Raw genomic sequence first — 27377 nt, 5'->3', positions numbered from 1 at the left:
AAGAATTAAAATGCTGTAAAGTTCCTTACTCCTATCTTCAGTAGTTTTCCTACTTAGTGATTTATCTGCAGCTTGAATCGAGAGCTCATTTGCAGAAACATGAGCTCCAAGCCACATGTTTTGAGGCTGTATGTAGGCAAATTAAAAACAAAAAACCCCTTTTCAGTTAACTGTAACAGGAGGCACTGAGTACTCACTGCCCCCGCATGTCACACATATTTTCATTTAATCCTCACAATTTTAGGAGGCGGGTATTTCTTCCCTTGCCTACACATGAGGAAATTAAGGCTTAAAAGATGAAAGTGCTTGCCTAACAATGTAAAACTAGAGGAACCTGGGCAGTCTAGTTCCAGAATCCAAACTGAACCATTACATGCTAATGCCCAGGAAAATTTGAATCTTAAGGTAGCCAATTTCTTTCTTAAACTATCAAATAGAATACAGAGCTATTTCATTTAAGTTCCTGGTAAATATTTAGAAAAAAAAGTTGTATGACTGGAACATAAACAAGAAATTACCTACAGGATGAGGAGGTAATAAAGTTCAACAAATATTCAACCTAATTTTGAGCTTCCCACAGGATCCATCCTGTAGTTGTAAGGTTTTTAGCATCAAAAGTACTCTCAGATCTGAGGTTCTCTGGGAAGTCAGGATATTATTCCTACTTTACAGATAGGTAACTTAAAGGCCTAAAGGGTTACCATACAGACCACACGCCTCAGGGCCCAACCTAGGCCTGACCCACTCCTTTTCCCTCCGCAGTGCCTTCCAGAGGCCCACTGCAGCCTCTTCCAAGTGGGCACTATTCCTTCTCACCTCTGTCTAGAGATGAATTTACTAAATGTCTGTAGCATCCAAATCCCATCAGATATGTTAATCCAGTCCTTTCAAGTTAGATGGGTAAGGCAGACAGTGAATGCTGCTCTGTAGGGCTTTCTCCGCCTTCCCCTACTCGCCCACCCCCTTCTGAGAAACCACTGTCATTAGGGCAGATATTATAGAACACTACCCAGGTCACTTTAGGAAGCTACTCTTCTGAAGTTGATAAGCTAGGGTGGGAGGACATGACATTTATTTCCTTTTTAGGATCTTTAATTTCATCACTACAAGTGGCGCAAGTAAACAACTCCAGAGGGGCTTTCAGTTTGGAATAGAACCAAACCAGGATAAAATTAAAATGGAGGATAAACAATGTGTGTGATGAAAACTCCTTTTCCCATTTAGTTTTATAAGATCACCATTTTGGATTCTACTGAATTATCTGTATAGATTAAAAAAAAATTAGCTATAGAAGGGAAAGGAAAATGGAAACAGTATTAGCAGCGGTTGAGAATTAGGTTCTAGGTATCTTTTTATATATATTCTCAATTCTTAAAACCATGGATTTAAAAATAGTTCCATCTCATAGTAAAGATGAAGGCACTGAGGCTGAGATAACAGACCTAAGTTCACAAGGTTTGTAAATAGTGAGGTTAAATCCATGCCTGAACCCAAACTGTACTTAATCTCCTGAAGTGCATGTGGAAAGGAAACAAACACGTGTGGGTGAAGATATGTGATTTAATTTGATCCTCAAAAACCATCATTTTATCAGTATCATTTTATCAGTAAGGAAACAGGCTTAAAGTTTCATCATATGAGGTGTGTAATCACGCTATGTAATTAGATTATGAATATTAAAAGACAGAATTAATACCATCAGTGTAATCAGTGGCCCTAGACTAGCATCCATGTGATAAAGATATTTTTGTTTTCCTTAAATCAGAGTAAACCTGAATGGTCAATGGAACTGTAATTGAGGTACAGAGGGGTATTTTATCTAGAGAAAAACACAAGACCAGGTTTATTTCATACAATGTTATTCACACATTTTTCATTTTCTAATTTATACATAATATACAAAGAAGTGAAGATAACATTATTTCATATGAACCAATAAGAGCCAGGACTTAAGACAAACTGGTCCAGAAACAATCCATATCAAGACACCCAAGAGTAAAGCCTAAGTGGCTCTGCCCAATTAAGTTTATTCTGAAATGTCATTTTCAGATTATACCAAAAATCCATGCCAATTTATTAAAAGGTGGAATTAGAGAGGTGGGCACCAAAAATAGCAGATCGCAAAATTTCTAGAAAACAAAATAAACCCTAAAATACTGGGAAGATTGGTTGTCAACACTGGGATACATGGGAACATCAGGAACCCAAGACAATTGCTCAGTTTCCCAGTGTGCCATTCTCTAGGACTTTCTAAATTTGCAGAAATAATTTGCCTGTGTGAACAGAAGATAAGGGTAAAGGAAAACCAGGAATTCAACTGTGCAAATCCAGGAAAGTCACCACCAATCTGCAACAAGGACAACTTTGATCCTGAAACCATGAGCTGATACTGGGAACAAAAGTTCAACACAGGTCCAAGACATTCTGAGGCTGGCAAAACAAAGTGGGGAAGAGTGGCAGAGAGCAGTTTTGTATGGAGGGAAAAAAGCTCTGTTACTGTGACTGGGACATGCTGATGAACTAGTGTGACTATGAGAAGGGACCGTGACAGTGACAAGTGGTTAAATTTTATGGCCTCAACACGGAATGTTGGGTTAGAAAACTAGAATAACTCAACATCAAACATGAAAAAGTATGCCTGGCACCCCAAACTTTATGCCGTTATTCTTAGGTTCATGATATGAACAGCTATGTGAAAAAACCTTTATATTCAATATTGTGCTCAGAAGGTAGCTTTTCTTCTGCAGACTTCTAATAAAAAAATCCCTCACGTGTTCATTTGAAAGAGATAGCATGGTTCATTAGTTTTTAGCACTAAACATAAGTGGGTCAACATAAAAGTTTTATACAAAATACTGACTTCAACAAAATACAAAGCACTTTCTTTATCTTTCAGAAACTGAATATACAAAGCAAGTTTTTTTTTCCAAAATATTTTCATAGGCAAAGGATTAAAAACGATTTTAATTATACACATATGGTCACAATTTTGCCTTAAAAAGATTGTTGGGAAATGTACATAAGGCCGCTTGTAAATGTACATCATGTTACTGTTATGTCTTATGTCCAGAGAAAAAATGTTATCATACAGATTTGCTACTACTTGGGAGTAGGCTATTCAAAAATACAGTACTCTTCTGTACAAAGAAAAAAAGTCACATCACATTTAATAAGATGGAAAAAGCATTGGCCTCCATGGTAACCAAATATCTCAGTCCAATACTTTCTATTATGCACAATACCCTGACTTCTTGAAAGTGATCCAAATCCTAGCATGTCCATATTAACAGAGTCAACAACTATGTTATAAAACAAAATGTTTTTCACAATAATAAAAAGAAAGCTGGTTCATACTTCTGAAACCATATAAAGATAAAAAATTTTTAAAAAATCACTCTTGATTTGGAGAAATAAATTTACATTATACAACACTATATGCCAGGTCAGAGGGCAGGGACATAAATGTACACTAAAATGCAAATGTTTCCCAAAGAGATAAAACAAATTCCATTTACAGCATTAAGGTTTACAAATGTACACCTGTACAACCAAAGAAAACATCATTACTAAATTAGCAAGGCTTTTTATAATAAACATTGAAACATGATTTGCTTTCAAAGTGTAAACTTACATCTATTACTACACACACACAATGCATATATTTATAGGAAGCAAAAAAAGCTATCTGAATATGTAATCATGCTTAAATGTTGAGCTATCAAATTCACTTTTCAGTGGCCCCTTTTCACCTCTATCTGGTTCCTACTTTCTGAATCTACTATGAAAAAGCAAAATAAATCTCAACACTTTTTCAACATGTCCTTGTAATTCTATAAGCAAAACAATATACAAATCTCCACTCTTTCTCATCGCAAACCAAACTGAAAAGTTAAAATGGAACTTAACTTTTCGTTTAGCGTACTTAACTGGAAGTGTCACCATGATTTTGTTTTTTCTACCTCTTACAACAATTACATATGTAAGTATATACAATACTTCTGTACATTGCCAGAGACATTTTGGGGGGCAGTATTTGTATTAAAACCACATCTACTGTAAATAATGTAAGTTCTTTTCATTTCAAATCACTTAATTCTTGTCTTACTTGCCGAGATTTTATTTGCATGATAGTTTGTGAATTACCAAAATACAACTTAACTTTCTTTTAAAAATATTAATAATATTTATGCAGTTGATTGTTAATCTGTTATAAAAGGCTTCACACAAAGGACAAAAAAACCCCATAAGGACTATATTTCTATGTACATTTCTAGAAACCTGTTGTGCTATGGGGTCCGTAGACCTACCAGACTGCAAGCCAGTTTATTAAAAGAATACTGTACTTTTTCCTTTAAAAACTATTTTTGTGACTTTACAAGGTAAAAATTTACAAAATATGTGACAGCATTTTTTGATACAGTTACATCATATACAGGCATTCTGTGCTTTGCCAGCAATCCAATCTGATAGGTCTCCACTCAGGGCTGAATATAATTTATAATTCACCACCCCCCACCCCCAAATATACACAAGAACCTTAAAAAATTTACAAATGGATGAATAAAGTCAATAAATAGTTTCACTTTAAAAAAAATTTGAAGATTCATAGTTGAGTTGTGTTTTGATAATTCACAAAAGAAATGTTCCTCTCACACGGTTACATCATCTTCTCTTTTCCTTTACAGCATTCCATTTGGTGGTCCTCCAATAGGCCCTAGATCTGGGCTATTTTTCAAATAATATTTTTCCAACTTGGCCAGTATATGCTTCCCATATGTGTATTTGCGCAAAGTAGTAATGTGAGGTCGAATCTGAAAAATAAATGATCTGCTTAGGAAATCTAAGTTATTTTAGTTTCTGATTCCTTAAAAAAGCGCCCCCAAATTTGGGTGATTTGGAAGAATAATTGAAATTTTAAAATTCAAATCCAAAGAAAGTTGTTTGCAAAAGCAGTTCTGTTCCACTCAATCTCTCCCAACTTCTACTCTCAAAATTGTTCAATGAATAAACAAACCACTATTCCTATAAACTATTACACATGCAAACAAAACAGTAGAGGGGCTCCAAACATAGCAGAGAAGTATCACTAATGAGCTATTATGTTCTTGTAAGGTTTACGAGGGCAAAGTTCTATAACTCTAAGCAACTGGACAAAAATTCAATACAAAATGGAGCAAAAGACACAAACAAGCAATCAGACGTGTGATGGCTAATACATTTAACACGTTCAATATCTCCTTAACTGTTTTAAAACTGGAAATGAGAAGAATCATATCATTATCTTTCCATCCAGACTGGCAAAGATTTTATAAATAATAACTGGTATTGATGAGATAACAGTAAAACAGGCACTTTTCTCAAATACTAGATAGATGTGCAAACTTCTACAAGATTTCTGGAGAGCTACTTGGCAGAAATCTATTAAAATGTAACATGTTCACATACTCTGTGCCAGCAATTCCACATCTAGGGATTTACCTTACAAAAACACTTAATTATGCAAAGATGTTTATATAAACACTGCTAAGAACAGTTATTAAATAATCAAAATGCCCTAAATATGATATTGATTAAATAATGCAGTTGTTAAAAATAAGACTGAAAAAAATGTTATAGTTATATATTCTTAAGCAGAAATACTAAATTTTTAAAAACACAGAAAATCAAGAGGGCAGTGTTCTTTTTAACAGTAAGTTTTCCTGTGGAAATTAATGATTTCTTAAAGAATCATTTGATTCTAGCAGGACAGAGAGAGAAAACAGCTTAATTGATTAAAAAAAAATTAAACCGATATAAATTTTCTCTTTAAGAAAATTTACTAGGTTGGTAAGAAAATTTAATCAGATTTTAAAATCAATGTTCAGCCAATGTATTATGGCAAATCAAATATACCTAAATAAGATGGTGAAGGGAAAAACAATGCTAACGGTAGGTAAATAGATGAGAAATGAATGTGATTTTACTGAGTTGATTACCTTAAGAATTTAATAAAGGGGTATATCATACCTACATCTGCCAATGGTTTTCCACTGATTTTAAATTTTCTGCAGTTGTAACAATTCTGAGGAAATTAAAGCCTAGGGAAGTTAAATGAGTAGCCTGAAGTCACACAAAGTGAATCATCTATTTTAAGTGCTATAAACTGTATTACCTTGTGCATGATTATCTTTCTCTGAGCAGGTTCAGCCATATCAATCATCTTCTGAACTACATAGTTGGCATACTGGTCCTTCATCATGGTGTATAAGGCACTGTGAGGACCATCATTCTGGCAGCAAACTTCATCAATCAGTAATGCTCTCTCAGCACGGGACGCATGAGTAACACACTTTTCTACTACATTGCTAAAAAATTAAAGTACATACAAAAAAAATTATTTTGTTATTTTTTAATAGAAAAATCTCCTTGGTTTTTGAAAGAACTTGCTCAATGCACTGGAAGACAGAAGAGCCAAAATAGGATTCTCTTGTAATTCTCTTACAGTTACTTTCAAAACAGAAATTAATATCATAGAAGAACCCATATTGGATACCTGCAAGTTTAATTACAGGCCTCAAAATTATAATTAAATAAAAATTAAAACTGTAATTCAAGTGTGGGGGAAGTAGGTCATTAATAAGGTCTGAGGCTTTCATGAACATGCACTAAATAAATTAGATTTGCATTTATTTACACATCTTGGGGAGAAATAATTTTCCAAATACACATTTCAAAAATGGAATACATGAGGGCAAACCAATTTGTTGTGTAGATTCTGTAAGAACAAAAACAACATTCTATTATGTACCTTTTGCCTCTACTAAAAAAGACTATATTCCAATGCTATATTTTACATGCATTTCTGTGCTTACTAATAAAAGCCAGAGAGTTGAAAGACTTGACCCCTGGAATTAAAACATAACGCAATACCTGGCAAACTTGTGTTGACTCAGGGCTAAGACCTTTCCTCTGATTTCAGAAACAATTTTGCTCTTGTCTTCAGGTCGACCATGTTCCAGTACATGCTGAATAACATAATTGCCATACTGATCCTAAGTGCAGATATTAAAAAATTACTTTCCTTAAGAATAATGGTAATTCTTTAAAAAGATGTTCGTCAATTTTCTAAAAATCCAATAGTACAATCAGGAGAATACAACAGGCTTTTGTCTCACTGAGTGTTTCTATAATGTGTTAACAATAAATTGTATTTCCTTTTAAAAAAGTCAGAATATTTTCAAAAATATATAAACATTTCAAAATATTAGGGAGTTTATACCTGTACCAACTGCTCTGTATGTTGGTGAAGTTCTTCTAAGATAGGTAAGGTCTGTTCTGCAGTGCAGTGCTCTAGGATGCGCTGGATTACTCTGCAGCCATAAGGATGAGTTGAAAGTACAAACACCTTAAAACAATTAGAAGAAATAAATTTCCATTTTGTGACATTTTTGGAAGGACAAGGTTTTGATGACATGCTGAATTAATTTAAAATAGAACGGGGAATTCACATTTATTGATAATATGCCAACTGTCATGTGACAAAGGCTGGGAAGCAGGGTACTGAATTTAGGAGCTAACGGATATCCTTTTTGTTTGTTTTTATACTGATTTTTTAAAAACTTTTTATTTTATATTGGAGTATAGCCGATTAACAATGTTGTAATAGTTTCAGGTACACAGCAAAGCGATTCAGCCATACATATACATGTATCCATTCTCCCCCAAACTCCCCTCCTATCCACGCTGCCACATAACATTAAGCAGAGTTCCCTGTGTTATACAGTAGGTCCTCATTGGTTATCCATTTGATATACAGCAGTGTGTCAATCCCACGCTTCCTAACTATCCCTTCCCCCACCGCCGGTAACCGTAAGTTCACTAACGGATATTTTGATCAAAAGGAACCTAATCAGAAGATGGAAGGCATGTAATAATGACAAGGAATGGATTGTGCAGTAGGGGTAGTGCATGTTGTAATTAGAAGCTATTAATTATTATGTTATTAATTACTAACTGATATTTATTTTGCCTTTTATTATACAGTCCTAAGTCTTCTTCCCTCCTCTCCCTCTCCCAGAAAATTTGGAAAACACTGTTGGGCTTACAATTCTAACAGTAGTTGTCTTTACTTCTTAGAGTAATATAAATTAAACTCATATTTCTACATTTTTCAGCTGCAAAAAATGAAGCTATCTATTGACTCACTCTATCAAAGAGGCAGAAATTAAGGCACATTCAGTATTTATCTCCTATTTTTGTATGAAAGTACTGGGTATTATCTTTTGATTTATAAAAAATATGTTAGTTAACACTCAAATTCTAACTAATTAGAAGCCAAAAAACAATCTTACTTGTCCTTTGAAAGCATCAATGATGAACTGTAGTGACTGTGGCTGAACACATTCAATACATTTTTGTACAACATGGTTTCCATTTTGATCTTTCACACATTTGAGTACATGACCATCTAGCTCCTTTACCATTTCACTCTGCAAAAGAGAAAACATTTAAATTACCTCACCAAACAGCATAGAAGGATTTTACATAAAAGTACTGAGATAGGAACAAAAGTACACTCAAAAATTTATTTGCAATTTTTTATATGTCACAGTTTAAAATTCCCACCCCATCCCCCAAAGTGTAATAAGCAGAAGCCACTGAAGGTGAGAATTACTAAAACATTTTACAGGATTATAATGTAAATGATACCTGCTGAAATATAACTTAGTGATACTCAATTTGCTATACACTACTATCTTCACTGTGTACATCTTCCACTTATCTTTCTCAGCTGACAACTAATACAATGATTTTAGAATTCTACGTTTTTTCTCTACTGAGCATACCCCTTCCCCCATTTAATAATAATAATTATTATCATTTTTTGGCTGTGCCACACAGCATGCGGGATCTTAGTTCCCCAACCAGGGATTGAACCTGTGCCCCCTGCAGTGGAAGTGAGGAGTCCTAACCGCTGGACCGCCAAGGAATTTCCCCAAATAATTATTTTTGATGGCTCCTTGAGTTTATCAAGCACCCGGAAAAGGGTAAGGAGTTGAGTGAGCACTGATGGGCTATGTGATTTTCACGTAATATCTCAATTATGAGAAGAAATTATTGTTGAGCATTTTACTCTTCTTTTTAATAATCTTATAACAAAGAACTTGATTCAGGGAATTCCCTGGCAGTCGAGTCGTTAGGACTCCGAGCTTCCATTGCTGGGGCCTGTGCTCGATCCTTGGTCGGGGAACTAAGATCCCACAAGCCGCTTGGTGCGGCCAGAAAAAAAATAAGAACCTGACTCAATATAACTTTCCTTTATCATTTGATACCTTCTTCAGGGACAGATTCTCAGGAGATTTTAGATTTTTGCTCATTTAATGGGCAAAAATGACACCTTTCAATTTATATTTGATTACTAATAAGGTTAAACTTATTTACAGTAAGGTTTATTTACTAGGTGCATTTTCTTTTAACTAACAATCTTAGTATTTTAGTATACTAAGTATAATCTTAGTATTCTCATAAGTTTGTAAGACTTCATTAAATAAACATCTCAATCCTTAGGGAAAAATACAGGTAGCCACACAATAACCTGCGTGCCTTATTAGTGCAATAGGAAATAGTACTGTGAAGAAATGGAGTACACCTAGTGTAAACATATTCACATTTTTTTTTTTGGCTGCGCCGTGCAGCATGCAGGGTTTTAGTTCCCCGACCAGGGATCGAACCCATGTCCCCTGCAGTGGAAGTGCAGAGCCCTAAACCCCTGGACCACCAGGGAATTCCCGGTATTCACATTTAAAATTTCTCTCACCCAGGGACTTCCCTGGTGGCACACAGGTTAAGAATCTACCTGCCAATGCAGGGGACACGGGTTTGATCTCTGGTCCGGGAAGATCCCACATGCCATGGAGCAACTAAGCCTGTGCGTCACAACTACAGAGTCTGCGCTCTAGAGCCCATGAGACACAAAAACGGAGCCCGCACGCCACAACTACTGAAGTCCACGCGCTCTAGGGCCCTCATGCTGCAACTACTGAAGTCCCGCGCCTAGAGCCCGTGCTCTGCAACAAAGGAAGCCACTGCAATGAGAAGCTGCGCACCACAACAAAGAGTAGCACCTGCTTGCTGCAACTAGAGAAAGCCCGCGCACAGGAACGAAGACCCAACGCAGCCAAAAAGATCCCCAAAACTCTCTCACCCAAAAAACTCTCAACTGTATTCTGACATAACTAGAGGAATCCTTGAAGTCAAGATATCACACAAATGTTAGTTATAAACTAAATATGAACTAAATTACAAAATCAAATGTACTTAAGAATCCAAACAGGAGGGAATTCCCTGGTGGTCCAGAGGTTAGGACCCTGCACTCTCACTGCCGAGGGCCTGGGTTCGATCTCTTGTCAAGGAACTAAAATCCCATAAGCCATGCAGAGCGGGGTGGGGCGGGGGTGGGGGAAGAATCCAAACAGGAAATGTAATACCACTAATCATCTGAAGCTTACTCCCAATGCTTTATATTTTCAAATATTAAAGACACGTAAAATATCGTTTTTTTTTTTTAAAAAGAAAGAATTGGGGCTTCCCTGGTGGCCCAGTGGTTGAGAATCTGCCTGCCAATGCAGGGGACGCGGGTTCGAGCCCTGGTCTGGGAAGATCCCACATGCCACGGAGCAACTCGGCCCGTGAGCCACAATTACTGAGCCTGCGCGTCTGGAGCCTGTGCTCGGCAACGAGAGGCCGCGATAGTGAGAGGCCCGCGCACCGCGATGAAGAGTGGCCCCCGCTTGCCACAACTAGAGAAAGCCCTCGCACAGAAACGAAGACCCAACACAGCCATACCATACATACATACATACATAAATAAAAAGAATGTAAGCAGACAAGAATAGCATTAAAAAATAAAAAATAATTTAAAAAAAAAAAAAAAAAGAAAGAATTGGAAATTTTTACTCAAGCCAAACTTGAGGATTATAACCTGGGAAGGGCATCTCAGAAAGCTCTGAGAACTGTTCCCAAAATATCTTTAAAGTATCTATACCAGTCTGAGAGTTAAGAGCAGAGAAGTTCTAAGTACCAATACAATCAAACTGTTACTCTCTCTCCATTATGACACATCTTCAATGACTCTAAAACTCAGGATTTCCTCAAGAGGAACAATGCTATTTTCTCACAGATGTTCACTGCTGTGATTAATGTATATACATAACACATACATATCCATCCATCCATCTATATATTATTGCCTTTAATTCTGGTATTTATCATATGAATGTAGGTTGAGAGTCAAAGCCAATCTCTTTCCAAACTTACTAATTACCAATACCTTTTAAGAAATATTTTCTTTACTCTTATTATATTTCATTGTAATACATAAACCAGTTATATACAGTATCTATGGGAGGTTATGAATTTCATTTTAAAAGTCTGTTTGTTTACCTCATGCGCAAACCATGCTAGTGATGCTACACAGTTTCTTTAAAAAATCTAGTGGATAAGCAATTTTCCTCATCCCTTACTCTCCTTAATATCCTTGTCTATTTAAAATAATTTAAAAATTTATTTTGATCATTTACAAGAAAATTCCTATGAGCACATAATTGGAATTGTACTAATCCCTTTTTTACTTAGAATACTTAGACCTTTCCATCCAAGAACATTGTATACTTCCCAATTAATTTATATGTGCTCTCTTTTCTCTTAAAGAACTGTAAATCTTGTTAAGAGGATGCTTTAGGCTACTTTTCCTGTTGAATGAAATTTTAAAAACTTTGTATATACTTTTTTTTTTTTTGGCCACGTCATGCGGCTCGTGGGATCTTAGTTCCCCGACCAGGAACTGAACCACTCCCTCAGCAGTGAAAGTGCGGAGTCCTAACCACTGGACCACCAGGGAATTCCCTGTATATACATTTTTAACTGGCATATAGGAATGCAATTGGTTTTAAAATATTTATTCTTATGACAGAAGTATAAGTGCAATCCAAATAAACACTGGGAATAGTAAAATATATTCCTGATACTACAGAAAATCAAATGAGTAGTGGTAGCAGAAACACCCACCATCTAGCACTCTGCTTGACATATAGTAGGTACTCAAATACTTTCACTTAGAAATGAAAAGATGAAGAAAATGAACAGAGGACAGATCAAAGATCTGTTGTGTAACTTTCAATTAATTACATACTCTTTTGAGATAGATTTAAAAAAATATTTTAGTCTGTGGAAATATTTAACATTTCACTCCAAGATTATTGTAAGATAAAAATTTAAAAATTGGATAAAATAATACAAAAATTTTGTCTTAACTTACAATTACCTGCTGGTCAGATGAAATAGACTCTAATGCTTTCTGAATAACACGGCAGCCATACATCTGCAATGCTAAGGGTAGAACATGACCACGAATACGAGTAGCCAGGGCTAATTTTTGATCCAAACTCCCAAACTGACAGAAAAAAAAAATTAATAAAAATGACTATAATATTACTTGGTTAAACTTGAATAACCCACTGTTTGCAGTCTATTTAATCTATTTATAAAATATCACATTTGGCAAGTATGTAGGGAGAAGGCATTTAGGTAAAAGCGAATTAAGATAGACCCAGAGGTGCTTGAAATAGTATCACTTTTTAGAGGGTAAGTCATTCTATATCTACTATTCCCTTTTTACTAACATATTAACCACCTGTTATTCTTTTAAAGTAAACATCTTCACTCTTCATTTCAAACAAACACCCCCACTGTCTTTTAATAAAATTAATTTCTGAGGCATACATTCAGACCAGATAATTCTCAACTATATTCTGACTGTGGAGGAAATCTGTTAAGTCAAGCTACAACATAGATGTTTAGTTATAAACTAAAAAATTTGCTGAATTACAAAATAAATGACACCTAACAAATCCACATAAAGACTGTACTACTATTCATTAATTGCTTCACATAAGACTTACTCCTAATGCTTTATATTTTCAAATATATTTCAAATATTAATCAGGATTGGTATTAAACTTCTCATTTAATGTAAGACCATACACTTAAAAAACATATACCATAAAATATGACATTTTAACCATTTTTAATTCAGTGGCATTGACTATATTCTCACCATGTGCAATCACCACCACAATCTGATTCCAAATCCTTCCATTGCCCCAAACAGAAACACTGTACTCATTAAGCAATAACCCCCTATTCCCCCTCTTACCCCAACCGGTCTACTAGTAAGACTAGGAAACCCTAGCCGACTTTATGTCTCTATGAATTTGCTTATTCTAGGTATTTCACATAAATGGAGCCCTGTAATGTTTGTTCTTTTGTACCTGGCTTATTTCACTTAGTTCCATCCATGTGTAAGCATGTATCAAAGCTTCATTCCTTCTTATGGCTGAACAATATTCTATTGCATGTATATACCACATTCTGTTTATACATTCATCTGCTGGATTGTTTCCACCTTTTGGCTATTATAAACAATGCTGAAATGAACACTGGTGTTTAAGTCCTTGTTTTCAATCCTTTTGGGTATATACCTAGGATGGAATTGCTGGGTTATATGGTAATTTTATGTTCAGTTTTTTGAGGAACTGCCAAACTTTTCCACAGTGGCTGCACCACTTTACATTCCCACCAACAATGTACAAGGGTTCTCATTTCTCCACATCTTCACAAACATTTGTTATTTTCTGTTTTTTAAATTACAGCCATCCCACTAGATGTCAAGTAGACTCTCCTTGTGGTTTTGATTTGCATTTCCCTAATGACTAAGGGTGCTGAGCTTCTTTTCATGTGCTTACTGCACATTTGAATATTTCCTATGGAGAAATGTCTATTCAAGCCCTTTGTCCATTTTTTAACTGAGCTGTCTTTTTGTTGTTGAGTTTCAGGAATTCTTCATATATTCTGGATATAAAATCTTTATCAGACATATGATCTGTAAATATTTTCTCTCAAGCTCACATATTTTTATATGAAAATAAACTCACCCAACTTTCAGAGCTTTTCTAAGCATTAAGCATATACAAACATGTATGTGTGCTTACCTCAAAAAATTTCTGTATAACATAGTTGCCAAAAACATCTGTCATTAACTGATAGGCTGCTTGTAGAATTTCATTAAATACCATCTGTCGCTCAGCTGGAGTAGCTCTTTCTAGCTTTTGCTGTATGAATCTATGTGGGAAAAATTTTAATGCCATGACAGTATATTGATAATAAGCTCCAGCAATATCCGAATCTGACTCGAGTATTATACATCCCGATATATATTGGATATATATATATACATGGATATATATATATATATATATATATATATATATATATGGATATATACATATCCACATAAATAAAATCATTTCCAGAAATAGTACTAATATATTTTATTCAATTTAAAATAAAAAGAACAAAAGTTATGGAGCATTTCTTTGTTAACACCTTAATTTAAAATAACTTCTAGTTAGACTGGCAAAAAATCTGGACATGAAGATGTTTAATGCCTCTTAAGTTAGTTCTGGTTGTATTATAATCAATGAAAAACTACAAAGATATTACTGGTATTCATTTATTTTTAATAATCATATTATTACTAAGTATTTTTAGAACATAATAAAAGAAACCTTTAGCAATAAAATTCATGAGACACAACTTAATTCCTAACTAAGCTAGCCACTGTGGACTTCCTTGGTGGTCCAGTGGTTAAGACTCCATGCTCCCAATGTAGGGGGCATGGGTTGGATCCCTGGTTGGGGAAGATGCCGCATGCCACGGCCAAAAAAAAAAAAGCTAGCCCTTGTGAGTGACACAAGGTCGATTTGCTACTCTTAAGGAACTTTAAGAACTTTCAACCATAGGGAGATAAAATTTGTATGCAACTATATAATCAAAAATTATTTAAAAAAATTTTAGATTTACTCTAAAACTATAAAAAGATACCTCAAATTTAATAAATGTATTAGAATTCTACTACTCTTTTCCTTTCTGTGTATTATCTTGAGAACACTAATTTGCATGTACCTCAAGCATTACAGTACATGTGGTCTGTTTAATGTAAACTTTGTTTTAAACATTTTTTTAGACAAAGTATATATATCAGGGACACAAGTCCATAAATGTAATTTGGAGTATTATTTTCAAAAGGAAATTTAAAGAAATTAAATGTATTCTGTCAATGTAATAAAGATAATCCAATAAAAGGACATTGCTATATTTTTATTATAGAAAACTGAAGAACCATAAAAAATAAATTAAAAACCTGTATTTTTATAGTTCATCCTAACAGGAAAGAAAAATCCATATTGGATATTTATTTTTTAAACAATTCCAACTTTTATAAAGGTTAAATCATTCTAGTCAAGAAAAACTTTGGCTCTTTCAAAGTAAAAATGCAATAGAAAGTATCATAAATAATAATCACCTACCTAGAACCATGCTGGTCTTGAGAAAACTCAACTATGTGTCCAATCAAGTCTCTAAGTTGAAGGTTTGGGAAGCGGTTGTTTCTGAAATCTTCCAATAATCTACTTCGGCCAGAAGGCATAATATCAGACCTATTATACCGAAGCCGAGAAGGAGGAAAGAGCTGGCTGCTGGAGCTAAACAGACTGGAAGTGCCTGAAGCACTTCGATATTTTGCTTCTGCTCCAGGTGCTGCAGAGATATATCGACCACTACCATTTGTCAGTCCTCCTACAACAAAGCAGCTGTGGTCAGCAAATATTTTTGACAAAGTCATTCCTCAAATAAAAGTCATTTAAACCAAAAAGTCAGTCAATATAGAAATATTCACCCCACTAATTCCTATACGGTATAACAGAAAATTAAAAGTTGAAGGAGAAATCTCACACATTTACTTTTAATGTGTGTGGCTATAATATGGGGGAAAAAGAGACTAGAAAACATAAGAAAAATAAACCTGTATTTGTTCTTGGCAGTGTAGTTTAAAAACATCTAATGTCATACACAAAACCTGTATTTGTTCTTGGAAGCTTAGTTTGAAACATAATTATAACAACTAATGTCATACATACTAGTATCAATACCAGAATACTGAAACCACCAACAAAATTTTCAGTTACATTAACAAGCAAGTTACAAACAGCTAGCAAACTCAGATTTTAAGCCACTAAAAGTTTAATTGAAATTTACTCACAGTGTTAATAGAACACCAACTAAATCTGTACTTTTTTGGAATATATAAAAATTCATTAAGTCATATATACTTGTATGTAAAGAAAAATGATTTCTTAGTTAACCCGATTAAATTTCAAACTTAAAAAACCCACAATATCAGATAATAAAGCCAAATAACACACTATTTAAATTTTTTAATTAAAAAATACTCTCCATAAAATACTACTGTTTTACAGACAAGAAATAGTAGCAGTAAAAATATTTATCATTCCTAGAGCTTTAATGTTGACCATTTAAAACAAATGAATAAAAAGCTTTTTTAACTTATATCCCATTCCAAAGAATACTACTAAAGGGCAGTTGATAAAAACAATAGAAGCAGGTAATTGTTTTTATTACAAATAACCATTTAAAAGTACTTGACAGTGTCCTTTTAAAAAAGAAAAATGTATAGAAAATTGTAAAATGCAGATTTAGTAGTTCAGATAAACAAAACCCACCGTCAGCTTTATACTATTGTGTATCACTTCTATTTAGAGTAGTGCTGTATGTACAATCCAGGCCACAAAGTATAGATGGTGCCAAGGACACACTGTCAGTGCAAAGTTATAGAGAGGCATTGAAGGCCAAAAAGAGTTACAGGGACAAGGAGCAGTAAAAGAGTTATAATCCTGGAGGGTGAAGTGGGTTAGAATATCCCTCTTTTACTTTCAGTCCCCACTGCCCTAGCTTTATTTTTCTTCATTAAATTTCCCATCATCCAGTATATTATACATATTTATTATTTACTTGAATCCTCAGCCCCATTTCCAATGTAAGTGCCATAGAATTACATTCACCTACATGCTAGATATGTGGTACCTAAAACGATGTCTCATAGACAGTGAGTACACAAATATTTATACATATTTAATGTAATATCAACTGTCTACGGTCTAGTTCTGTAATATCTTTCTTAAAAGTGTGTAACTTTAACAAGCCGTTTTATACACCAAAGTCATTGACATCAAATTCTCATGTTCATTCCAGTTCTACATAAACTCGTGCTCATGTATGAAAAGTCTAAAAAGTAAAAGAATTCAGCTTTTTAATACTGTCTCGATCTCTTCATTATTAATCCTTCTAGTCCCCTATTTTTATTTCTGTTTATAGTACCATCAACCGTTCACAACAATAACTGATCATTAGCCCATTCGAGTCTCGATAACAATTCTTGAACCTTTTTGTAGGGTAGGGGCGCTCTGCTTATCATTCTAATCTGTTTTCATAAACAACAATTATATCTTCCCATTCAAAGGCCACTTTGACGATGTCATTTTATACTAAAAACCTACAGCATCCTGCTAGAGTACCTTCTCTATGTTCTTCAGCTTACTTTTCAAGTCATTATTCCAAACCTACTTTTCACATGAATTTCCTAATAGTACCCTAATTGTTCACTTCTCTCCTTCTTATTCATTACTATCTCTGTACCACTGCTTACCACTACCTGAAACAAGGCCTAATCCTACCTCTTTATTCTTAATGCACTAAAGATTTCAACACCAAATTCAAAATACATACTTACCCCAGAAAATGACAATTTTATTTGGTACCTTCCAAGTAGTCCTATCAGTATCCAACAGGAATTCCTCCTGTGTCTAGATATTTCTTGATTATATTCTATCAGCTCCTAATATACCAAACTCCTGATGCACTTTGACAACTTAAAATGTCTAATGATGCCAAATGCCTTGAGTTTTAAAAAATCTTGGAATTTCAGTTCTAGAAGACTAATTATAATTAGCACTTTCATTTACAAAGTTGAAAGATTAATTTCACAAAGGGTCAGGATACCTTCGTTTCCTTACAAATTAATTAAATAAGCATTTCAACTCAATTTAAAATATACATTAAACATTTAAAATTTGGTTTTTTAGGGAATTCCCTGGCAGTCCAGTGGTTAGGACTCCTCACTTTCACTGCTGAGGGCCTGGATTCAATCCCGGGTCAGGAAACTAAGATCCCACAAGCCACGTGGGAAAAAAAAAACAAACAAAACTGGTTGTTTTTAAACACTGAAAGCATGTCATTCAAAACTATTTTGGGATTGAGGAATATTTTACAAAATTGGCCTATACCTTTCAAAAATGTTGAGGTCATAAAAGACTGAGAAATAGTTCAAGATTAATAAGAGTCATGACAAATAATTGTCATGTGTGAGCCCCCAAATCAATCGCCCTCTCCGCCCCAATGCTCCCCCCCATCGCCTTTCTTGTAAAGGATATCAATGAGACAACTGGCAAAGTCTGAATAAAGTCGGCTGATTTGACAGTAATATTGTTAAGTTCCTGACTCTGACAAAAGAATGTCCTTACTTTCAGAACACACACACACAGTGATATGTTCATGAGTAAGGGACACTGTGTCTGCAACTTCCTTTCAAAAGTATCAGGGAAAAAAATGGGTGTGAAGGGACAGGCAAATGCAGAGAGGGGAAGCGAGGAGAGGGAAACAATAATAAAGAAAATTCAGTTAAATAACATTTGGAGAATCTGGGGATAAGCTAGATTTTTTTTAATTGTTAATGATTTCCTCTTAAGTCTGAAATTATTTCAAAATTAGTTAAAAACAAACATACAAATTGGTCATCTATACTCATACCATTGCTACTGGTCATCTAAAAGATGCGTTCTGCACCAAAGGTGTTAAAAGGTAACAGTCCCTTCAACTTATCACTGACCTCACCCTATCATTCATCACTTCTTAATCACGAGCGTAGTAAGAGCATATGGGACGTGGAGGTCTGCACTGTAAGTTCACAGATGAAACCGCTATAGCCCGAAAGTGATGCGACATGCAGCTAGGCAGCCAGGACTCTCAGGCCAGAGCTCATCACACAGAGGTGTGCTGCCCCTCATACGCTATTTACATAGGTATCTATCAAGTTCATCCATGACAACTGAAGGAAGGCAAACACCTCATAACTATCCTAGTAGAAATAATATGATTTTGTAAGTTTTCATTAATTTCCTTGAGAAGTCCATTGTTTTAGAATCCTTCCCTATTTAATACCAGAAATCAAAAAGATCTTAATACTGTGAAAAACACAGGGGAGAAAAATATAAAACAACTGAAACCACCACAAAATAAATCTCACAAGTTTTTTCTTTTCATTATTTTCCACCTCCCTGGGATCTGGAGTAACAACTCCTGAGCCTATTCTTTTATATATTTACCTTTTCTATTTTTTAAAAAATAAAGATTCTCAAATCTTTCCCAGTGGATAGTTGTTATTAAAAAATAAAAAAGTCTACCTGAAGATTATTCTGATAGAGGTTTGGAGGCTAATAAATTAGAATCAAGATAAATGAAGGTTTCATTTTAGAGCAGGTTATCAACTACTAATTTCAAATAAAAATGGTAATCCAAGTAGATTCAGGGTCCCGAAAAGGGTACAACTACATATAGGCTACTAGGCAGAGTCCCTTTCAGAAGGCGAGGCTCTGGAAAGCTCAAGAATGATAAGATGATAATGAAAGATGACTAGTTAGTTGGAGTGGGCGAAGAATAAATGATAAAGAATGCATACGTGGAAAAAACCTAAAATGAGGATGACCTATTTCACTTTAAGGTATTACCTTCAGTTACTTCTAACCCAGAGCCCATACACTTAGTACTTTCAGTTCGTTATTTTTTTTCTCTGATTACTTTTCAAAAGAAATATATGGCACATTCAGAGTAGACTGTAACAGCCATGTTAACTCCTTTCTTCCTTCCAATTTCTGCCTTTTGCAAATGGGACTGTCTAACCTATGCCTGTCCCATGACTGTATTTTGGAGGCAGATAACTTGTTTCCTAGGTTTCACAGACCCAAAGATGGAGAGGAATTTTGCCACAGGATGGACCACATTCAGAATCTCAGCTGATTTAGAAAATAAGATTTGGGATTTTTGGAATGGTTCAAGACTCTTGGGGATGCTGGAATGGGGTGAATGTATTTTGCATGTGGGCTGAACGTGAATTTTGGGGGACCGGAGTTCAGACTGTACTGGGCTGAACTGGGCTTCCCCAAAAGATATGTTCAAGTCTTAACTCCTGGTACTTGTGGATTTGATTTTATTTGGAAATAGGATCTTTGCAAATGTAATCAAGTTAAAATGAGGTGTCATGCTGGAGTAGGTTGGGCTCTTATCCAATGACTGGTGTCCTTATAAGAGAAGGAAAATTAGGACAGACACACAGGGAGAATGCCAGGTAATGATGGAGGCGGAGACTGGCGTGCTGTGTCTACAAGCCAAAGAATGTTATGTGTTATCAGCAACCATCAGAAGCCAGAAAGAGGCAAGGAAGGCTTGTGCTCACAGCCTTCAAGGGGAGTATGGCCCTGTTGACACCTTAATTTGACTTCTAACCTTTAGAACTGTGAGACAATAAATCTGTTTTAAGCCACTTAGTTGTAATTTGTAACAGCAGCCTTAGAACACTAACATATAATGCTATCTTAACAACACTCTGAGACAAGGATATTATCTCCATTTTACTTGTGACACAATAGGCTTAGAGAAGCTAAATCCTTAATAAATCCTTATTCAAGGATGCATAGCTAATAACTAGACTGAGTTTTTTTTTTAACTATTATATCTGAATAATTCCCTTAAAGCTTTCGGTTATATTCTGCTATACCTCATGAAGAGCATTTAATGTCATATACCATACTTAAATCTGGGATATGCTTGAGGTTACATGGGAGAATAAACCACGTAAATTTTTTAACTATAAAATTTTAACTATATATTTGCCATACAAAGACACAACATTTTTACTCAGGAAAAACCAAGGCTTCAATGAATTAAAAAACCTACATAATTCTAGTTAAAAGTATAATCTTCCACATCATCTTAACAGACTAATATAAAAAGCAAAAAGCATAAGTATGTCACGTGTGCTACCTTAAATATGTACATTTTATGACCATATGTAAGCAAACAATATCAGGTGCAAACTACAAACCAAAATAAAAATCTGTTGTTTCCATTTCTATTGCTTGTAATTCTTTTCTAAAAGCAACTAAGTAATTAATCTACCTTTTAGCATCTAGTGCTTCAACTTTTTAAAAATATAAAGGTAAGAGGGAGGCCATCTTCACAGAAGATACTTAATAATCTTCTCTCATTCATCAAAGAGCATTTAAACAGACTGAGTTTTTAACACATGAACTATGTAGCTCAGACTAGTATTATATCTCACTTCTACCTCTACTCACCTTGCCAATTTCCATGATTCCATCAAAAAAGGCTTATGTGATTTCAAGAACTGTCTGACTCTTACATCTTTACTGAAAACTAAACTACTTCTGTGATTACTGAACATGAGGACACTCTAAAAACCTACCCCTATCCCAAACCAAAGAACAATACACACAGGCAAAAATAAAAACTCACAACTGTCATAAAACTTCTCAAAGTGCAGTACTCTATAGAGTATGATCTTAACACACTGATCAGAGAACACACTGACTACCAGTCAAACAATGCTTTAATGTAGAAATCTATGTAGGATGTAAAATACTTTTTTTAAACAAGTAGCCAGTGTCCAAAAATAAATTCATCGATAAAACAGAAAGAAACAAAGCCACTCAAATTACTCCAACCATTTTGTTGAGATCTGAATACAGCTGACCCTCGAACAACACGGGGGTTAGGAGCATCGACTCCCATCCCACCAAAGTGTATGTATAAATTGTGACTCCCCCCAAACTTAACTACTAGTAGCCAGCCTACTGTTGACCAGAAGCCTTACCAGTAACATACAGTCTATTAACATGTTATATGCTACATATATAATTATAATTTTATGCATTCATGAAATACCTAACTTTTAAATTTTTTTGATATTTCTATGCAGTCTGTGAATTTTTTCAAGTTGTTGCAAATCTCCAAAAAAATTTCCCAATTTTCCCCGTACTTTGGGGGGAAAACAATCCATGTATAAGTGGACCTGGGCTGTTCAAACCTGTGTTGTTCAAGGGTCAACTGTACTGTTAAAGCTGTGGAGAATGGTTTCAGCTTTCTTGTTTCTAATCTAGTAGGGAGAAAAAACCCAGAAACAACTCTAATATAGTCTGTGGTTAATTTGGTACAAAAAAACCAGAAAGGAAAGATAATAATTCTAATGGAGAGAATCACTGTGTTAAATAAAGTGCAATAAGGCAATAGCATTACAATCATTATACTGTAATTGCTGGTTTACTCATCTGTATTCACCACAAAAATATCAAACTTGATGATGGTAGGTAGAATGATGTTTTCTTCAACAGTGTCTCTCAAGTCAAGCACAGTCTGATATAGGGATTTGACACTGGTTGAATAAATTAAGTGAATTAATTAAGCAAAATAAATTAATTAAATAAAAACTTTACAGGTTTCTGGTAACTGAATGTACTGCTGAACTGAATGAATAAGCATTTTCAGAACTCTAATGAAAAACTGATGAACTCATAAAAGTGCTAACAAAAGATCAAGATGAAAAAAAAAATTAATTACATGGGACTGAGTGAACTGATGAGGATGAGTATAATTTTTGTGACTTTCTATCTGAATTAAAAAAAAAAAAAATCCAACAAGGACTCAGAGGCAAAGAATATACAAATCAATTTTCACTGCAAAGTAAAGGAGCTGTTACAGTGGAGGATAACTGGACTGAATGTCAATATTATGACATAGTATGAGTGTGTTTCATGTTTGGTAATTGCAATCATTGTTGCTTTTGTTGTGGTCATCCATGTACAATGCTTGGTGTCAGTCTATTTATCTCTTGTAAAAATGAAATACAGTGTGTGTGTGTGGAAAAAAAAAAAAAGACAAAATAAATAAATAAATAAAAAACAAAAAAACTTTCATGAGACCCCAGAATTCTTAAATGGGGGCCAATAAAACTACACATAAAAGATAAACATAAAATAGGGATTAGTTTCAGTATAAATTAAGCTTATTACTATTCTATTTAGAATATCATGTAAAGACCCTTATCTGATCAGTTTTAATTTAAAAATTAGCAATAAAATATTATGAGATCCTTCAAGTAAAAAGTATTTAATTTAGATTAAAAGTCAATTGCAGGGGGACTTCCCTGGTGGCACAGTGATTAAGAATTGCCTGTCAATGCAGGGGACATGGGTTCAAGCCCTGGTCCAAGAAGATCCCACATGCCGCGGAGCAGCTAAGCCCGTGCGCCACAACTACTGGGCCTGCGCTCTAGAGCCTGCGAGCCACAACTGCTGAGCCCGTGTGCTACAACTACTGAAGCCCGCGTGCCTAGAGCCCGCGCTCCACAACAAGTGAAGCCACCGCAGTGAGAAGCCCGCGCACCACAAGGAAGAGGAGCCCCCGCTCGCCGCAGCTAGAGAAAGCCCACACGCAACAATGAAGACCCAAAGGAACCAAAAAAAAAAAAAAAAAAAAAGTCAATTGCAGGCAAGTGAAAAATGCCAATATACTGACATTCAAACTCACTTTCCCCACCAACTCACAATAGGCTAAATATATTTTACCACAATTTTATAAAAAGTTCACAAAAATTCTAAACTTAGGGAATAGGAAAAGATCCTTTATTTATTTAGAGCGATAGTAGACAGAAATAAAAGCATTCTTTGAGAAGCAGTGTGACACCTTGGAATGAACCAGGTAGACCTGGACTCAAAATTTTTGTTCCTTACTAACTTCATGACTACAAGCAAGTTCCTTGATTGCTTTGAGAATGAAGTTGTGTGTGTGTGTGTGTGTGTGTGTAGTGTGAAAGAGGAGGCAAAGTTAATTTCTCCCCATTTGGATATTCAATTGCTCCAGTCCAACTTACTGAAAAGACCATCCTTCCTAAATACACCAGAGTGGCACCGTGGCCACAAATCAGGTAACTAAATGAGCAGGTCTATTTCTGGATCCTCTATTCCACCAATCTATTTCTCTACCCTTGTGCCAATACCACAATTTTAGTAAAACTACCACTGCAGTTTTAATAAGTTTGATATCTGGCCAAGTTATTAAATTCTAAATTTGTTCTTCAAGACTGTCTTGACTACTCTTGGCTCTGTTTTTCCATTCATATTAAATAAATCAGCTTGTCAATTTCTTTAAAAAAGCCTGAAAAATTCTTATTGAGACTGTGCTAAATCTATACATCAATTAGAAGACAGTTGGTATCTTTATAATACTGAGTCTTTCAAGCCACAAACATGACATGTCCTTTCATTTATTTGCCTTCTTTAACTTCAGTCAGTGCTTTTATGGTTTACAGTGTAAAGACTTTGCCCTTCCTCCAATGGACTATTCCTGGTTAAGGAAACAGTCTCATGTAAAAATATTCTAAACATAAGTCAATTTTCAGTATTACCCCATGAGACCCATGCTGCATTCATTTTTAAAGGTTATTTGGCTAAACTTGCAGATCTCTCATGAAGCACATCTGCCTATATTTTAAGAGTTAGTTTTTTGATCCTATGTTTACTTAATGGACATTATTTAGTATATAAACAGTGCAATAATGTAAGTTCTTGGTGAATTCTTGATAGATTGTTTTTAAGGCACATGAAGACTTATTTGATATCAGTAAGAAGGGAAGGTAGAGAAACAATTGAGGGAGGAGCTGAAATGCAAATATGAAGGAAAGGTAGAGCCAGTGAATAAAAAGTAAAACAACCAAATGATAGTAAACAATGATATACAGAATTATAGTCAACAACATTAAAGAAATGTCTCCAATTTGCAAAATACATATCAAGGAAAAAAATATTTAAAAACATATTCAGTAAGAGACCAGACTTTTCTATTTTCTCTCATCCCATAAGCTTTTTTTCAAAAATTTAAAATATGCAATGGCAAGCAGACTTCAGGTCAACAGAAGGAAACAAGGCAGGAAGAAAGAAATCCATTAGGGAGATGATGGGGGACAAGATCAAAGGCTGATATAACACACTAGAGATCCAGGAATTATGAGTTACAAAGAAGTGTGAACTGGAGTAACGCCTTATATAAACTATGAATTGTTCCAAGGTGTCTCTCTTCACGTGAGTGCTACTGGAAATTTCAGTGGGATAATCCTTTTTAAATGAAAAGTTTAGCATCTGGCTGCTGGGTATTTAATGTCCACAGAATCCCCACAATCATGATGACAAGCAAAAACTGTTGCCACACATTTCCAAATCGGTCACCTCCTCACTCTAGGTATTTTAAACAAGCGCTCCGAGTGATTCTGGTATGGTAAACCACTGAATCGAATCATCAAGTATTTTTTAATCTCAAATCTGAGATTACCTTAACTGAATTAGCTGGTGAAAACATTCTCAGTCATTAGAAGCACAAAGTCATAGATAACATTATTAGAGGATAATGGATAAAACATAAGGGCAAAAATTAATCATTGTGACCCCAAACCAGAACTAAGACTAATGAATTTGTACACAGAAATGAAACATAAAATAATAAATTCTTCCACACAAGTAATAATTTTAGAACTTTTTCACAACATATTTCATACTTTTCAACAAATAAATGACTTTTAGATGCACCAATGGGTTGAAGCAGTGATTTCATTTACACCACCATGAGAACCTGTAAATAATATTCTGTTGAGAGCTGAGTATGTTGTCCTATCTATTCAGTCCTGTTGTCCAACATATATTCAGTCCCTGAATGGCCTGCCTTATGAGTAACACATATTCTTATTTCATAGAGTAGATAAGAGCTTTTCTATAAATCTCAAGAATAACTGAGAAAGGGATCTAGAAGTCTAGTAATCTTATATACACATTTTAAAAACACATAACCTACACCATTGTGAGGTTAAATTTGAGAGGCTGAGTAGAATATTGTTTTTGATATAATTTGTAAAATTGTTCAATTCATTATAGAATAGCAGAACAGAAAAAGAAAAGATAGTATCAGGAGTAAGAACAGTGTTCTAGCTTCAGTTCTGCCATTTACTGGTTTGGGCAAGTCTCTTGGGTTCATATGACCTATAACTGTTTCATCTTTAATGGGTAGATCACTCAGCCAGTCTATGTTAACAATTAGGATGAAATGAAATAATGAATATGAAAGTGCTGTAGAAAACTATCAAATGCTATTCAGTTACAGGGAACTTGCTACTTAAAGGATAATACTTTCAATGAAAACTTCAAAATAATTTATATTGTTTTCTGCTTTAAGGACCATATATGAAACTCAGAAAAATTGCACATAGCCTTACAACCAATTTGGCCATACTTGTTTTAATTCTCAAACATCTCATTCTAAGAGAAGCGGATGACCAAATCTGCCAAAGGTCAGCAATTTCAACAGATTAACTACTACTGAACAGGGAAAATGACTCTAACAGTGAATATTACCATGTCTACGTTTCAAATAAAATTTTCTGTGATTAGGAGAGAAGATAGGTTATAAAGTTTTTAAATCTACTGCAAGTTAAAGCACTATGTGACTACTGAATACATGACATTAAGGAATCTTCAAAACTGACAGCCACCTTTGAATTAACTAATTTCACTGAGTTCAAAGCTGGAATTAGACTTTTTATCACCCTTTTCTTAAGAAAAAACAAGCCAGTTCAAAAATGAAGAGGTACAGGGGCTTCCCTGGTAGTGCAGTGGTTAAGAATCTGCCTGCCAATGCAGGGGACATGGGTTTGAGCCCTGGTCCGGGAAGATTCCACATGCCATGGAGCAACTAAGCCCGTGAGCCACAACTACTGAAGCCTGCACGCCTAGAGCCCGTGTTCCGCGACAAGAGAAGCCACCGCAATGAGAAGCCCACGCATTGCAACGAAGAGTAGCTCCCACTCGCCCCAACTAGAGAAAGCCTGCGTGCAGCAACAAAGACCCAACACAGCCAAAAATAAATAAATAATTAAAAAAAAAAAAAAATGAAGAGGTACAAGGGAAGAAGCCATTAGTTTGTCAAATCCTAAGTTAAATAAAAACACAAAATGTTACTTGATACCCAAGAAGTTCCGTATCAATCTTATTATGAGCATAAAGATTAAATAAGAAATCACTAACAAATTTTAAACGTTTACTCAAAGAAGAAAAAGAAAGGAAACAAGGAAGGAAAGAACTAGTTAGCTAGCTCCAGGTAGATGAATAAAATAATACTTGAAATATTTAATCTTCTTTTACTGGGAGTAACGTATCTCAAAATAAAGAGACTGACTTCTATCATAAAGAATTATAAAAAACAACTACAGGTAGAAGATTTTTTCCCCCCAACTCTATAAATCAGTATAACAT

General features: G+C 34.9%; 1 protein-coding gene across 9 annotated transcripts in view; it reads right to left on the bottom strand.

Annotated features, from left to right (window-relative positions):
- Nucleotides 1-1813: 1813 nt before the first annotated feature.
- Nucleotides 1814-27377, bottom strand: part of PUM2 (pumilio RNA binding family member 2) — a 92133-nt gene continuing 66569 nt past the window's right edge. For 6 of the 9 annotated variants that reach the window (XM_059942142.1, XM_059942143.1, XM_059942141.1 and 3 more), the window contains 8 exons: nucleotides 15405-15672; nucleotides 14028-14157; nucleotides 12296-12430; nucleotides 8331-8468; nucleotides 7259-7384; nucleotides 6910-7031; nucleotides 6152-6344; nucleotides 1814-4811 (listed from right to left, as the gene is read on the bottom strand). In XM_059942142.1, the coding sequence (XP_059798125.1) occupies nucleotides 4680-4811; nucleotides 6152-6344; nucleotides 6910-7031; nucleotides 7259-7384; nucleotides 8331-8468; nucleotides 12296-12430; nucleotides 14028-14157; nucleotides 15405-15672 (1244 nt within the window). In that variant the 3' untranslated portion in view covers nucleotides 1814-4679. The remainder of the gene's footprint in view (nucleotides 4812-6151; nucleotides 6345-6909; nucleotides 7032-7258; nucleotides 7385-8330; nucleotides 8469-12295; nucleotides 12431-14027; nucleotides 14158-15404; nucleotides 15673-27377) is intronic. The other 3 variants (XM_059942144.1, XM_059942148.1, XM_059942145.1) reach the window with 2 other exon arrangements.

Source organism: Balaenoptera ricei, chromosome 13, assembly GCF_028023285.1.
Source record: "Balaenoptera ricei isolate mBalRic1 chromosome 13, mBalRic1.hap2, whole genome shotgun sequence".
Taxonomy (NCBI): domain Eukaryota; kingdom Metazoa; phylum Chordata; class Mammalia; order Artiodactyla; family Balaenopteridae; genus Balaenoptera; species Balaenoptera ricei.
Note: the sequence above shows the minus strand (reverse complement) of the source record. Positions and strands in the feature narration are given on the sequence as shown.